The sequence below is a fragment of the Sparus aurata genome, chromosome 16, assembly GCF_900880675.1.
Source record: "Sparus aurata chromosome 16, fSpaAur1.1, whole genome shotgun sequence".
Lineage (NCBI taxonomy): Eukaryota > Metazoa > Chordata > Actinopteri > Spariformes > Sparidae > Sparus > Sparus aurata.
The window spans coordinates 17,015,781-17,030,225 of NC_044202.1; the positions used below are offsets into that span (position 1 = coordinate 17,015,781).

The following is a 14,445-nucleotide window of genomic DNA, read 5'->3' on the forward strand; positions in this document are numbered from 1 at the left end:
TGGCGCTCTGAGCTCCCAGTCCCGACCACTAACTGCACAGCTAACGGAGCTCACTCGCTAATGTAAGCAGGTACTGTGATATGCTGCCCCCCATTTGTTTTGAGTACAAATTGAACATGTGCTTAATTCTTACATTTTACGTCACAGAAGTGAGTTTATGGAGAGCTGGAACTTTGGGTAGCATGGTGGTGTGTTGTTCCTGTGAAGCCCACCGAGATGTAATGTCGTCGTCCAAACACAAACTTGACTCAACTTGACACCTTCAATAAAATTTTATTGAAAAAAAGTACCAATAAACAACAAGAAATCCAGAAAAAAGATTTGTAGAGCAAAGCTCCATATGTACAGCATATTGCACTACATAACAAATTGTCTTTACTTCCATATTATATCAACAACCAAAAAATATATATAAACACAAAAATGAGTGCACAGTAGAGTCTCGAAAACACACAGTCAATGTTTACAAAAATGCTACATTTTCGCTGGGTCTCATTTCTTGGTATAACAGAGAGTGTGTGATAATCAAGACTTTGTTGAAACTGAGCAGTTAAAGGCATATTCCAGGGTTTTACAAATACATGTACACTTTATCTGTTCTGTAAAGAAAGGGCAAATATTCCTTAGCCATAAGCTCATGGGCCAAATCAACCACAACCGTTAATCATTTTGGTTTGCTTGGTTTTTGTTTATACACCGTGATGACATGTGCAAGGAATGTTGCAAGTTCATTTTTATGGTAAAAAAAAAAAATGCCCTTGATCTCATGGACTTCAACAGGATCCTACTCGCGTTAAAAATTATTTTACAAGCACGAACTGTCCTTATAAAAGCAGACCCCTTTTTCTTAAGAAAAATACATTTTAAAAAGTTAAGAAAGACCATGAAGAAGAAATGTTATCGTTAAAAAAAAAAAATCATTCAAAATTGAAACCTTCCTCGAAAAAACTTCAAATTTATATAAAGTGGACTACAAAATTCAAGACACTGATGGTTTCCATAAAATACATGTCCCACTCTAGGGATTCTCCACACTCACATATAATGTGATGAGTGCAGCCTGGGAACCTCATTCTAACAAAATTATACAGGGCACCATGGTGGCTTGTTTCCCTTTCCAATAAATCAAACAGGCCATCGATCTGAGCGCACTAAGTAGATGCGCAGAAAGATGTCTGACACGTGGCAAGATTAGCCCGAGAGAACAATCCAGAGTATATACTATACATTAACACACGACATATAAGGGACCCATGGGATCTACAGAAGAAACAAAGTACTTTCCAGTGCATATTGATTACAACACAATGATAAAGATTTAGGAACTGAACACATGAACTGACGCCCTGTGACTTGAGAAGAATAAGAAGGCAACCTTTTTTTTTCTTTACTGCGTGAAGCGTTTCTGATGGCGCGTGTATCTTTAGTAACGGGTTGAATGGGTAATGACTCATTAATTAGAAATAGGAAAGGTCACATCCTGTTGAAAGGTTACACTTCATCATAGCTACTGTTTTTTTCTCAGCCACATATTGTGAAACTACCCACAGTGGCGGGTGAAAGATAATGAAAAAGGTCTGAAATGGTTAGGCCCATCCCTGGAAAATCACAACCTTTTAAAGTGTTTTTTACTCCACCCAAGATCTATTTTCTGAGTATCAAACACGTGTAGGCTTGACTCCACTCTTCTGCCATCTACCTGTATGCTCAACACGCTCCAAACAGTTACATGGATGTATGGGTGGACACACTACTCTCTCTACGCAACAGTTCTCCTTGAAGCTGTGAAGATCTGACATAAGTATTGAATTCTGGTGGAACAATGACCATGTGGAACTTGTAATTGTGCTATGCAAACATGCCACCATAGAAATCCATTGTAACCCACATCAATTCAAACTGACCACAGGTGTTTTCCTTCATAACGGTCCAAACTTTTCAGAGCCTACGGGAGATGAGTGACACTAAAAAAGGAGAATTTGGGTTGAGTATCACATGAAGAAAAACCAACAGAAGTCAAACAACAAAGACCAAAAATAAAAAAGAGGAGGGAAAAAAAAGAAAGAAAATTGCACACACAGGTGTATACAGTAGAAATGGGCAAATGTACAAAAATAAATAAGAAGGTAAAGAATAAATTACAAAGGCGAAAAAAATGAACCGATGAACAATACCCATGTTATAAAGGAGCAACACGAAGAGGGAGCCAAGAGCCAATGGTGAGACGGGGCACTACGGGGACTGGCTCAGCGTTCAGGATCCGCAGGAAACTATGACCACAACCACATTCAGTGCACCTCACGCGCCTACTACTACATGCTCAGCAGCCCCCCGTCACCACCACAGTCAGCAGGTCCGCCTCAGGCTCCTCAGTCAAACTGTACCTTTATGTGTACTAAGAAATTGGCCAAGAGGGTTGTTTTGTTTTTTTTTTCTTTTGTTTTAAACTGAAATGAAAAGAAAGAGACTTGAAAAACACCTCGAGAGGTTTCGTCGTAAAAACACTGCTCGCCTTCTAACCATGTAACAGATTCTCAAGGTTACCAGTAGCCCACACAGTCTGTCCCTGAGACATCCTTAAGAAAATGAGAGGAAACCCTAATTATGCAGTGATAAACTTGACACATTGTAAGGAGCGAGTAATTACAGACCCCTGATATGTACTGCTCCTTGGGTCCAAAGGTTGGCCTGAATTCAGCAATGGAGAATATAACAAACAGCATCTTCAACAGTGTCTTTAAACATATTCATATTTCAACAATAATTACAGTCATTTCCACTTTTGTCTGTTTGCCGTTTGAGTCAGTGGTGGTGTACTAAAATTGTCCCAGATTTGGAACTGAGCACCAAAAACAACACGAGACCACCCAATAGAATATAAAATGATGTAAAACCCCATAAAAGTAGCCTGAGAAGATCTGTTTCACAGATTGATTATGCAGTGTTGTTTGGTGTTCAGAACACACAGGGGCTGCGGAAAAACAAACCAGGAACATGAACCTTGCAATGGAGGCACGCGGGCGCTATTGTGGCCCGAAACACTGGTATGTGAAATTTTGCCGAAAAATTCCATTTCATTTCCGATCCAGATTTCAGGCTGTTCAGTTCAGTCAGGTCTCAACATTGATTATTTGTCTCGGACGTAAGAGTGAAATGTTGTGGCAAGAAAACAAGTCATAACTGAAAACCTTCATACAAGACAGAGGTTAGCCTGGTAACAATCTGAACTCTCGAAGGGTGTACGTCTAGTGCAAAAACAGTGGATCCACAGTTCCACTTCAAGGGCATGGAGGTCTGAAAACAATCACATGACACAAACACATCTAAAACACAGGGAGGACTGGAATTTGGGGACGAATTTGGGAACAATTTTAAACTGGATGTTCTTGCTGAAATTTAAAACAGCAGACTTGGCCAAATAGTTTTTTTTGTGTTTTTTTTTTCGAGGTTAAGGATGCTTTACTGTAATGTTAGACTTTAGTGCACAGGTGCTCGACCTCCATGCAAAAGTTAGCACAACACCTCATTAATCTTAATATCTTCTCATGCATCTTGTGGAGTTTCTTTCCCAGCCCTTCTTCAGTGCACTACATCTCAGACAACATCCAGCCAAGGTGTTCAAATGCAGTGTATTAAAATATTGATTCAGTTGACTTACTCCAATGTTGTTTGTGTGTTTCCAGCCATTAGATTGTTTGCTGCAGATACTCTATGGTTTTGCCAATTAACATTATACCTTTTTATTATAGTTAACTGTTTCCTTTTTAATAAGGTTTCAGTTTCAGTAACACCACATCAACCTGCACTGCTGCACACATTTGCAGACAGTCACGTAGCTTGTTTGACCAATCACTGATGTTCTGTACTGGTGTGCACTCAGCCCTGATAGTTCCCATCAAAATGTTCTGATTGTTCGACATGTAGCACGTGACTGAAGAAAGGCTTATTTAAACCGCTGGTGCACTTTGCTTTGTTCCCAATGTTTTGAATGATACAGAGGGATTGTGTTCAAACTTAATAGCATACCAAAGAAAACAGAGGACTTAGAAAACAAAAAAATAGAAAAAAGAAAAAATAAAGAAAATAAGAAGAGATGTTCCATTGAGGTGAGGTGCAAAATGCTTTGTTCTGAGAAGTTGCCTCTTTGGAAATTAGTAATTCAACTCGTCCGGTCGCCTGGGAAACTTCAGAAAAGAAAACCTCACACCACATTTCCTTTCATTTTCCTAACCATCTCGTCTTGCCTGTCAAAATTTCTCAATACTCATTCTGGCAGAATACATTGAATAAGGCATTCCCAGGGTCTGGGGAGGTCATTAAAGATGGATACATGTTTGGAAGTGCAAAAAATTGAAAGAGAACAATGTACTGTACAAAACTGCTACACCACACGTATACCAAAATATGAACATTGTCCTGTAGAGGAATCTCGGAGCATCATGGCATCTTCTTGGAAAGAAAAAAACACACATGACCTTGTATAAAAGTTGGTTGTCCCCGTCCCGCGGTGACTTTTAGTCTCCTTTCTTCTTCCCCCCCAAAACAGACCCGTGTTAGATTTGACAGTGCCATTAGGAGTCCAGTTCCTCAGAGAGATGAAGAAAAACGGGATGTGAGGCAAAGACCCCCTCACCTCCGTCCCGCTCCACCTCCTCCAGCGATGAACCTCCTGTCAAACAGAAGGTTGATCAGAGCTGCGCCAAGGCGCCACCACAGCGGCCCCTGGTTCCTTTGGTTTCGATGATACTGAAACAAAAAAAGAAAAAACAGACACAGGTTAGTGCACTCTTCTGAAAGTATAGAAACATTACAGTGCATTACAGTTACGTAATTTCACATATTTTCTGAATTTACCAGACTCCCTTACTTGTTCTAAACCTTGCCTTTGCTCACTTAGTCATTATATCCACATTACTAATGTTTATTTAAATAAAATTGTGTTAAGGAGGAGATTTCAGAATATTGAGATTTATTGTTTATCCCCATATAGCTTAGAAATATTACAACACTTTTCTGAAGGCCATATCACCCGGCCCTAAAGCTAATTGACAGGAAGCATGGTCAAAAGGGTCAGCTGAGAAGAGGGTAAGGCAAAACCAGACACCGGAACGACGCCGATATTTTCACAACAGTCTGCTTCTGTCCCCAACAATACCTATCAGTGAGGCCTCTCTTTGTGTGCCGCCGGATACCTACACAATCTGTCCTTCCCAACACACATTCCAAGTCATAAACACATTCATCATACGGTCACACTTTCTCTAAACACTTTCTCTAAATCTTTCTGGCAGGGACCAGCAGCTACCGGCTCAGGAGGAGGCTCTCTCAGGTTTGCGAGCCAATTGGATTGTGTGCAATTATGGGGGGATAACGCTATCTCTGCCATTGAGAACCAAAGATAAGATAATTGCAGCAAATGGGATTAGGGAGCTCTAGATGAGAGGCAGGGTGCCTCTGGAAAACACGTATCTGCGTGAGCGAGAGGTACAGTAGTGCAGCGGCTCCTATGCGGACGAAAGGCAGACTCAACCGCTCCTGATAACACCGTGGCTATTTTCCGCCCATGAGTTCGTGAACTGAGGGAAACTTGCAATGAGTTTTTCCTTGACAATGCACCAAAGTGTGGCACCTTTTTCTCAGAAATGTTCCGCGACTGTTTACGAAAGGTAAAACATCCAAAAGCAGAGATAAGATATGCCATATTTACATGACTGTTAAGTTGGTGTCCAAACATTGACCCGGTTAGCAGCCAAGAACTGCCATTGTGATAAGCCTCTGGGTTTCTGCACTCTTATCAGGTTGCGGTGAACATTGCAGGGTGTTGCATAAGCTTTGCCAGGTTCAAACCAGTGTGCATATATCTTACTAACAATTCACTTTTTGTTCAGAAGAAAAATCGAGAGGTGGAAAAAAAAAATCAAATCAAATCAAACGCCAGGACTCTTGATAAGTTGATAAGTTCTGTGTTGTATGACACAGCTAAATCTTACCCGGGGATATTTTGATAATAACATAATAATATCAGAACATCTGCTTCATATAAACAAGCAATATTTATGTGTAGCGCGGAGTGGTGAGCTGGCACCATACATGGCTCAACTAAGTAAACACAGGCATGCTCCAAGTCTTTTTAACTTAAAACTAGATGATATGAGAGACTGGAGTCAGTAACATCTCTGGGATGAAAGACAATTAAAGAGTATGTATATTGTGTGTCAATATGTGTAACACGCAACGGTGGTTCGCGTTTTGACATTAGATAGTAAAAGCTGCAAAGTAAAATGAGTCAACTGAGGGATTTAACACAACACACAGCTTGTGTATTAACAAGAAGCTACGTGAGACGCAATTAATCTTTACACACAGAAACAGAACGTTCCTGTGATGGTGACCTTTAGCCCCTCCTGAGCTGAGAGAGAGAGAGACAAACAGAGAGAAAGAGAAAGCGTGAATGAGAAAAAAGAAGTGTGCGCAGGCCTTCCCCAACTGAGTCATGAGTCACGCCACCAACTGTCAAAAAGAGGCTCGGGCTCTAAATTTAGCCAGCGATAGAGCGGCAGAGTCTAGCCAGATGCTGGGTGTCGTCACTCTGACACCAGCCTGATGTGCTTTATCAGCGTCCCATGCGGCCTGTCTGTCCAGCCAGCTGCTCTGAAGCTCTGCCTTATCTCTCGAGCAAACAGGACAGCCCCGACAGCAACAACCTCTGGATTAGTCACGTCAGGGAGGAGACAAGAAGCCCAGGAAAAAACACAAACACAGGGCCTCGGCGTTAGATAACACAGAGCAGCACAAATGGACATCAACGTGAACAACAGTCATCGCAGAACAATGAATGAAAAGTAAATATCCAAAGCCAGCTTCATGTGTTTTTTATTTCCAGTGCAACTCCACTCCTCCCCCCTCCACAAGTGCTGAAAGGAGAGAGTGCCGTGCCCTCGCTGCAACAGCCAAGAGATAAAGCCACAAACAGTGTGTGCGTGCAGACACACACTCACAGAGGCGATATTCAACCCTGCTTTCAACACCTCCTATCGAAAGCACCAGGAGTCGTCTCTCTTAAAAAAACATGGGGATGAAACCTAACTCCGCTCCTTGCCCTGTGCAAGCTGGAACCATCTCCCTGCCATTGTGACCGTCATTATTGCGTGTCTCGAATGGCGGGCCGGCTAATGTCAGCCATTCTCTGGGGACCTCGCCGTCCCCTCCAGCCCTCTCTGACTGGGGAGCAATTTATCTGTCAGCATCCACCAGCGCGCCTTCGCTACCTAATCCCTCCTCTCACGAGGGGCCAAGGCTCCCATGGAGAGCACTTGCAGCCACATCGCTCCCCAAATCCATCAAGAAGAGGGCAGTCAAAAGCACTTGGATGGCTAAGAGACAAGTGTCTGCACTGAATGGTTGCAATCACCCACTGACAGGAAAGGGACCTGACAAACTGCACAGCTATTACGGAGTGAGAGTTTTTGTACTGACTGTCGGAGCATGTGATAGTGACAGGCAGCAACAAGCAGAAAAACAAGTATGGGTGTATTCATGCATAAGTACACACACACACACACACACACACACACACACACGATACAATTAATTGCACAAGCACAGCTAGAAATAGCAATTACAGAGGCTTCAACCAAGCATTCAAAAAACCGCATGTCGGTGTTTGGGTTGTAAAAACATCCCTCCAGCCACTTACACACTCCACTTGAATGACAAGTGTCAACAGTGGTCATATGCTGGCAGTGGGGGAAGGTAACTAAGTACTGTACTTACCTATGATTTGAGGTACTTGCTACTTAATAATTATACTCCACTAAAATTCAGGATGATCATTTTACAAATTTACAAGTTTTGCAGATTTCATTTGATAATACATATTCAAAAGAGACCCAGCAGATAACACTATACAAAGTAGTTCAACCATCGACACTGAAAGTGCAATACGCAAGAATTAACCATCTGTCGAACTCAAAACAAATAGGGGGAAGCATATCGCTAGAGTAACCATGAACTGTAGCTGACATTGGCTAGTTAGTTCAGTTAACTGTACAGCGAGCAGTCCAGAGTGGGAGAACCCGAACGGTGTTGTGGCTAGCTGGTAAGCATGCTAACTTCAGGAGAAATCTACAACACAATACACAGACGTCGTAACATTAGTATTGTTTTCCAAATTTTTTTTGATATGATTTTTCAATGTTTTCTACTAAAAAGAAATCAAAGACATTATTCTGAAACATGCCATTCTGCACAATGGGTACTCTTACATTTGCTACTTTAAGTTTTTTTTTTTATGTTAACACTTCTGATCTTGAACAGTATGTCTACACAAAGGTATTGCTACTTAAGAACAAGATGTGGGTACCGTCTCCACCTCTGCATGCTGGTCTCTATGCAAGTAAGCATTAAAAATTCCCTGCCTCTTCAGCATGCAAAAGACTTAACTCTTCACCGCTCATTCACTATCGCAACATCAGTCTATCGGTCTCCTGTCACATCAGGATATGACTTCACGGGGCCGCTCTCACTCTGACTGTCCTCTCTGCTGTTTACTCAACCAGCAAAAAAGAGCACAGGCGACTTCCTCATCCCCTGACCCAGGCCTGCCTCAGTTGTGCGTCAATAGATCCCAACCGCACACACACACACACACACACACATATCGCTGCAACCCTCCTGTCTGACTGTCTGGTTGTCTGCAACGCGTTTCCCAGTGTCACAATACATGAGTCATGCTGAGCTGCAGGGGTATAAATAACTTGATAAGTGCATGAGAAAATCAGAAACTGTCTCACACTTCAGAGTATGAAGTAAACAAAAAAAAAAAAGAATTATATAACGCTCAGGGCAGGGAGGGTTCTATTTAAGACAACTTAGTATGGTTGTTACTTGATCATTTGAGGTTCATTTCCAACCTCCTCCACTCATATACAATGTTGTACCATCATTATGGATCCCACCCCCCTCTTTCTATGGCTGCGTAGACCGCTTATTTGGTTGTCTCCTGTGGCCAAGGGAAGGGGCTGACTGGAGACTCCCTACAACCACAGCTGTCCCCCTTGGGGCTCACGCGCTGAGCTTCAGGTTACAACATGTTTACCTTCTCTCTCCACTTCTGCTTTCTCATGGACGTATCACTATGTGGGTTAAAATGCACATGTGTGAATAAACATGTGTGTTAAACTGTGCGACAAGAGACTGTATGTTTTTGATTTTCCAGCCAATGACACAACCGTGTTTCACGGTTGTAAAACACAAGCAACATTATGTAGCGCCCAGACTCAGTGGACAGTGTCATCCTGACCACAGTGTATTGTTTGAGGCCAAGCATCCTCCACACCACTTGCCTCTACAGCACACTGAGGAAACAGGAGAAAAGAAAGAGAGAGAGAAATAAACAGGAAGAGGAGGCAGGGGGAGGGCCTAGCATTGGCAAGGTGGGGGAAGGGCTGTCCTGGTTCAGCAATGTCTTTGGCTTAAGGGAGGGGGGACGCTGGGCTCTGCTGTAAGTTGTGTATGTGCAAACCCTCTCCAAAACAAATATGTGGCAAACACAATGAAAGAGGGCAAACTTTTTGCACAACATAAATCTTTGTCATACCAACATGGGATCTATTAAGTAGGTATATATGTGTGTAAAAACAACTGTGTGGGTGGTGTTATTAATGTGTGGACAAAACTTTTCTCTGCTTTGGTTTTAAAAAAATGTCAGCCTAACCTGACACACACACACACACACACACACACACAAAGACAGACAAATAGAAACACACACAAGCACAGCAACGTCTACTTTGACAGCGGTAGGGTTATGTTTTATTGAAAGCCTGTTATGAGCTACTGATGCAATAAGCCATTACCAGAACATATTGTAACATTAATATTAAGTTTCATTTGAAAACTTGAGGTTAGACAAATCGTACTACCCTGAGAATACACCTCCGGGTAAAGCAAGGAGGCACATTAGGTTCAAAAATGGCTATTTAACAAATTAAATTTCCTCCTGCGTAAGAAATAATGAGGTGGGAAATTCTTCACTATGTCTTTACAACTGCTATGTTATAAAGAAAGTACCAAGAAGTACTTATGGTGTGTTTCTCATTATGCTTATGAACATAATATTAAAGGACTGGGTTTGTATAACACTGTATCCTCCTGTCTTTACTGCATTTTAGTTTGTCAGCTCACCTTGAGTGTTCTCTCAAGAGGCTATCCAAATAATGGGAAAGAGATCTGTCAAAGGGAACATCTATTGAACAAATCTGCTATTAGAGGACTATGTCAATAACTTCTACATCAGGATAAGCCCAATGCATCACCTCATGAAGGGCACTGAGGGGAGATTCTGACACTGCTTGGGGTATTAGTGGCCTACTTGCACATGTTTTCTACCATCAAACTAGAGGCCAAAGTGTCTGCGATGATGCACATTTCCTCCTCACCAGTTGTAGGTGTTCGCGGTGAAACTGGTCTCCTATCAGCTGGAGTTTCTGGCCGATGCAGGCCTCCACACTGCGTGCCACAGGTTGCGGCCGGGGAAGCTGCTCCATCCCGCTTTGCTCCCCTCCGCTGTCTTGTCGCCTCGCTTCCTGATCTCCGACAAGCTCAAAGTGTGCCGGGAAGTGCAATCGAAAACCTGCGTTGCCTGTTGAGTGTCAAGGCCGAGACTTGTTATTTTGTCAATGCCACAAGTGTTGAGTCTTAAAAATATAAGTACAGGAATGACACCTGACAGGGTGTTTTTTTTTTTTTTTTTTACTGTGATGATATCTATGCTGATTAAGCAACAGGTACAAAGAGCAGACGAGCACTGTTGAACATGGTTTCAACCAATCAGAATGTTTGGCTTTAATCACAACTTCCCAATTGTTGTGTTTCTTTTTAATCAATGTGAGTGAAATAGGAGTTCCAGGAGTCACTCACCCACAATAAACTGACATGACACAGATTAGACGCCAGTCAGTTGTCATGGAGCTACTCTGGAATGATTACTTGTGTATGGCGCCAATGTAACTTTGCTGCCACTGATAATCTCTGTACAGTTATTGCTTACGCAGGTGAGCACTTCTGTCACGTCCTTTCAGTCACAATGCCCGTCTGGCGCCATTGAATAGCAAAGCAGCTGGGTACACTCCATACAGACCATAAAAGCCACTGTGATCACGACTACCAGGCGCCAAGGATGAGATCAGTGTGGCAACATTGTTACCCATTTCTCATAGTGAGTCTCGCATCATAGTTTCACGCTTCAGTTTTATAACACTGATTGTCACGCACAAGACAGCGTTCCTGTTTCTCTTTTGAAATATGGTACGTCATCAGCCTCACCGTAGAAGAGTGGTCTGGGCTCCTCTGCGACTCCACAAGGCAGCATGCCGTTGTACAGTGCCAGGGCAGGGCCAGGTGTCTGTGTGCCCCGGTCTTCACACTTTATCTCCCGGAATGTGGTGCGCCAGCAGTGGGGGTCTGGCTCGAACACATCATCCTCCTCATCGTCCATGCGGGGGGACTAACGGATGAGCAGCCTTAAAAAAAAAAAAGAGACAGAGAAAAATCTCAATGAAGGACATTTGTCTTCCATATGAATCAAAAGCATGCCAAGATTTGACTTCATTAATGATTGAAAACCTTGGACAAGTATTCATTAGGGCTGATGAGATGATCTCAGACACATTCATTCTCCCAGAGTGTTCATTATCTTTATAGACAACCTGCCTGGTGTATAAAGAGTGCCCTCAAATCAATAAAACCGCACTGGACAAGTTGGGAAGAGAAAATGAGCAAAAGCCCTGCCTTCATTTGTGGCAAAGAGCTCGGTGCTTATATAGACAAATGGCTCAGTTCATCTCAGTGATGAAACCACAAAGTTCACTGTGGTTAGGAGACTGTGTAGAGTCGCATTTACATAAATGGGAGTTTGGCTGACTTGGTTAAATGAAAGACAGAACCTCTCTTGGCTGTGCTAAGAAGCCCTGTCTTCCCAAATAACTGCCCCATGATTACTAGCTTATAATAATACAAACAAATGCAGGTATCAGTGCACTTATGAATAAATATGTAGGCTTGAGGACAGGACTAATAAAAATGTGTGATAACGAATCAATTAAATGTGGCAAGAATCTCAAGGAGCACGGCGTCAGTGATGCTCTCCACTCAGCCCTGAATCATACGGTGGGTCAAAGAGTTATCAAAATATGGGTGAAATTCAAGTTGCCTCACCGGCTCACCCCCAAGTCACCATCGAGTTGTAATTCAGGGTTAGACTACCACCACACTTCCAAATTAGGGTCCACAGCAAAAGAGTAATGACAGTCTTTGAGGAAAATCCTAAGCCACTCTCCCTACCCTGGTTTGTCAGCTTGCCAGCACCCTGAGAAGCAGTTTTCATTTCTTCACCCAACATAAGCAGACCGGCCTGTCTCTAGCATGCCCAGACCTCACAATATACTGTGTGCGTTCACAATAAACCCTGTGCGTAAAACCGCTTAATGCTTTGTTTTGACAAACAAAGAGTAAGAACATGGAAGGCAAAAAAAAAAAAGAGAAAAAAAAGAAAAAAGAAAAGGCTCAACTTCCAGACACCCAGGGTTGCTGCTCCACTGTCCTGGTAGTGAGCTGTGTGTTTGTGTCAGACGGTGGCTCCCCCTGCTGCAAGCGAAATAACCCGAACAAAAGGAAAGGGGGGTGAAATGATGGTGGTGGTGGTGGAGGCAGATCTGACACCGTTTCAATCCAATGGCATCAAAAGCCTAATATCACACCATTGTCCACATTATAGCATATCATGCACATCAAGATCCATGATGGCGCAGGGACTCCTCAAGCTCAAAGTGTCTCGCGACAATTTGTGACCGAAACGTAGCTATTATTCAGCCGGTTGAAGATGTATGTCAAAGACTTAAATTGTGTCAAAAAGGATAGAGACATAAAAAGAACGTAAAACGGACAAAAAACGACATGTCCATACGTCTTAAAAATGTAATGACACGTTTATGAGCTGTAATTGTTTTAATTCATGGAGAAAATGTATGTTGTTGCGCTTGAATAACGACAGACGCTTGCCGCAAAAACAACCGTGAAGCGGTCTGAAGTCCATTCACCGACTGAGACCGGGAAAGCCGGTATATTTCAAATCTCTGCTGTATGAATGACAGGCTGAGTTGAACTTCATGCCATTTTATTTGGACTGCTGTTAAGTTTCGGCTCAGTAATTCTCCCTTTAAATGTCCAAATATTTGCGTTACAGCTGTTGTTCCCAAGACAGCAGCGGCACGTTGTTTTGTTGCACCTTCCTAAGGGCACGGGCGCCGCTTTTAACGTTAAGGTCCGTGAAGTGTACACCGAACAACCGCATTAAATGTGTTCTTTAACGGACTTACCACAGAGTAGGGCTTCGTTGTAACTGTCGCCTTGCACTAAAAAAAAAGAACAAAAAAAAAAGGAACAGGAGTTCAATATCCTGGGGGGGAAAAGTCAGGCGAGTTTAGTCCGTATCACCTCCACGGCTACTTCCATTCTGCGAGGAAAACTGCATCAAGCCGATTTCATTTCGCCGACGTCAGCTACAAACTGACTCCTCCTGTCCGGGCGTGGTGCTGAAAGTTAGTAAATAAACGCTCCTCCCCCTCCCCCCTTCGAGAAGAAGGCAGCTCTCCGCCAACCGTGTGCGGCCGCGGCCGCTCCTACCAATCGTCGCGTTTGTTTTCATCCCGCCTTCCTCATCGCGTATTCAGACACGTGGACGGGAAATTCCCCCCGTAGCACGAGACCGCTTTCGCGCCGCTGCTGTGTTCATCTGTGAGGCGCTGTCACCAGGAGGCTTCAGTGTACATGCCCGATGAAAGGAAAGAGAAAATAGGAACACAGAGAGCTACAACACGCTCATGTGATCTGGTATCAGCCTCCACATGTATGTGCAATTTAAGAGTATGAACATCCTTTTAGGAAATGATAATGACAATGAAAGTCTCTCTACACTTTTCATTAGACAACTGTGAAAGTATACATGTCATTTTCAACTTCATAATGCAATCCAAATGATGTTTATAGATAAACTAGACAGTATTCATTAACCATTTATTAGCCTATAAACATCGGTTGCCACTTTGCTATAAACAATTGCACACTAAACAGCTTGTCTAAAATGTACAATTTATTCATTATGGTTGTTATGAAGTGTTGCCTAAATAGGCAATTAGTGTTTCAGTGTTATGATGACATTGCCAAAGTTCACATTTCACTGTAATCCTCACATGAAAATGCCTGACTTTAAAAGTTATTAACACCCAAATATGTTCTGGTTAGATAAACAAACTGTTCACCGAGAGGCAGTTTTGACTTTTTTGTTCTTTAAAAGTAGAACTGACCTAGATCCTACTGGAAGTGGTCTAGATTATGATCAGTCTATATAGGCACCTGTAGCCGAGAAAACATGAAAACAACAGGTTG

At 42.7% G+C, this 14,445-nt stretch overlaps 1 protein-coding gene across 2 annotated transcripts in view; it reads right to left on the reverse strand.

Annotated features, from left to right (window-relative positions):
- Nucleotides 1-257: 257 nt before the first annotated feature.
- bmf1 (BCL2 modifying factor 1) overlaps nucleotides 258-14,445 on the reverse strand; it is a 58,914-nt gene continuing 44,726 nt past the window's right edge. Inside the window, exons 1-4 of one of the 2 annotated variants that reach the window (XM_030392294.1) lie at nucleotides 13,377-13,582; nucleotides 11,326-11,522; nucleotides 10,440-10,642; nucleotides 258-4,746 (exon numbers count right to left, since the gene is read on the reverse strand). In XM_030392294.1, coding sequence (XP_030248154.1) covers nucleotides 4,630-4,746; nucleotides 10,440-10,642; nucleotides 11,326-11,497 — 492 coding nt within the window. In that variant the 5' untranslated portion in view covers nucleotides 11,498-11,522; nucleotides 13,377-13,582 and the 3' untranslated portion in view covers nucleotides 258-4,629. Of the gene's footprint in view, nucleotides 4,747-10,439; nucleotides 10,643-11,325; nucleotides 11,523-13,376; nucleotides 13,583-14,445 lie in introns of those variants that run through there. The other variant, XM_030392295.1, reaches the window with a different exon arrangement.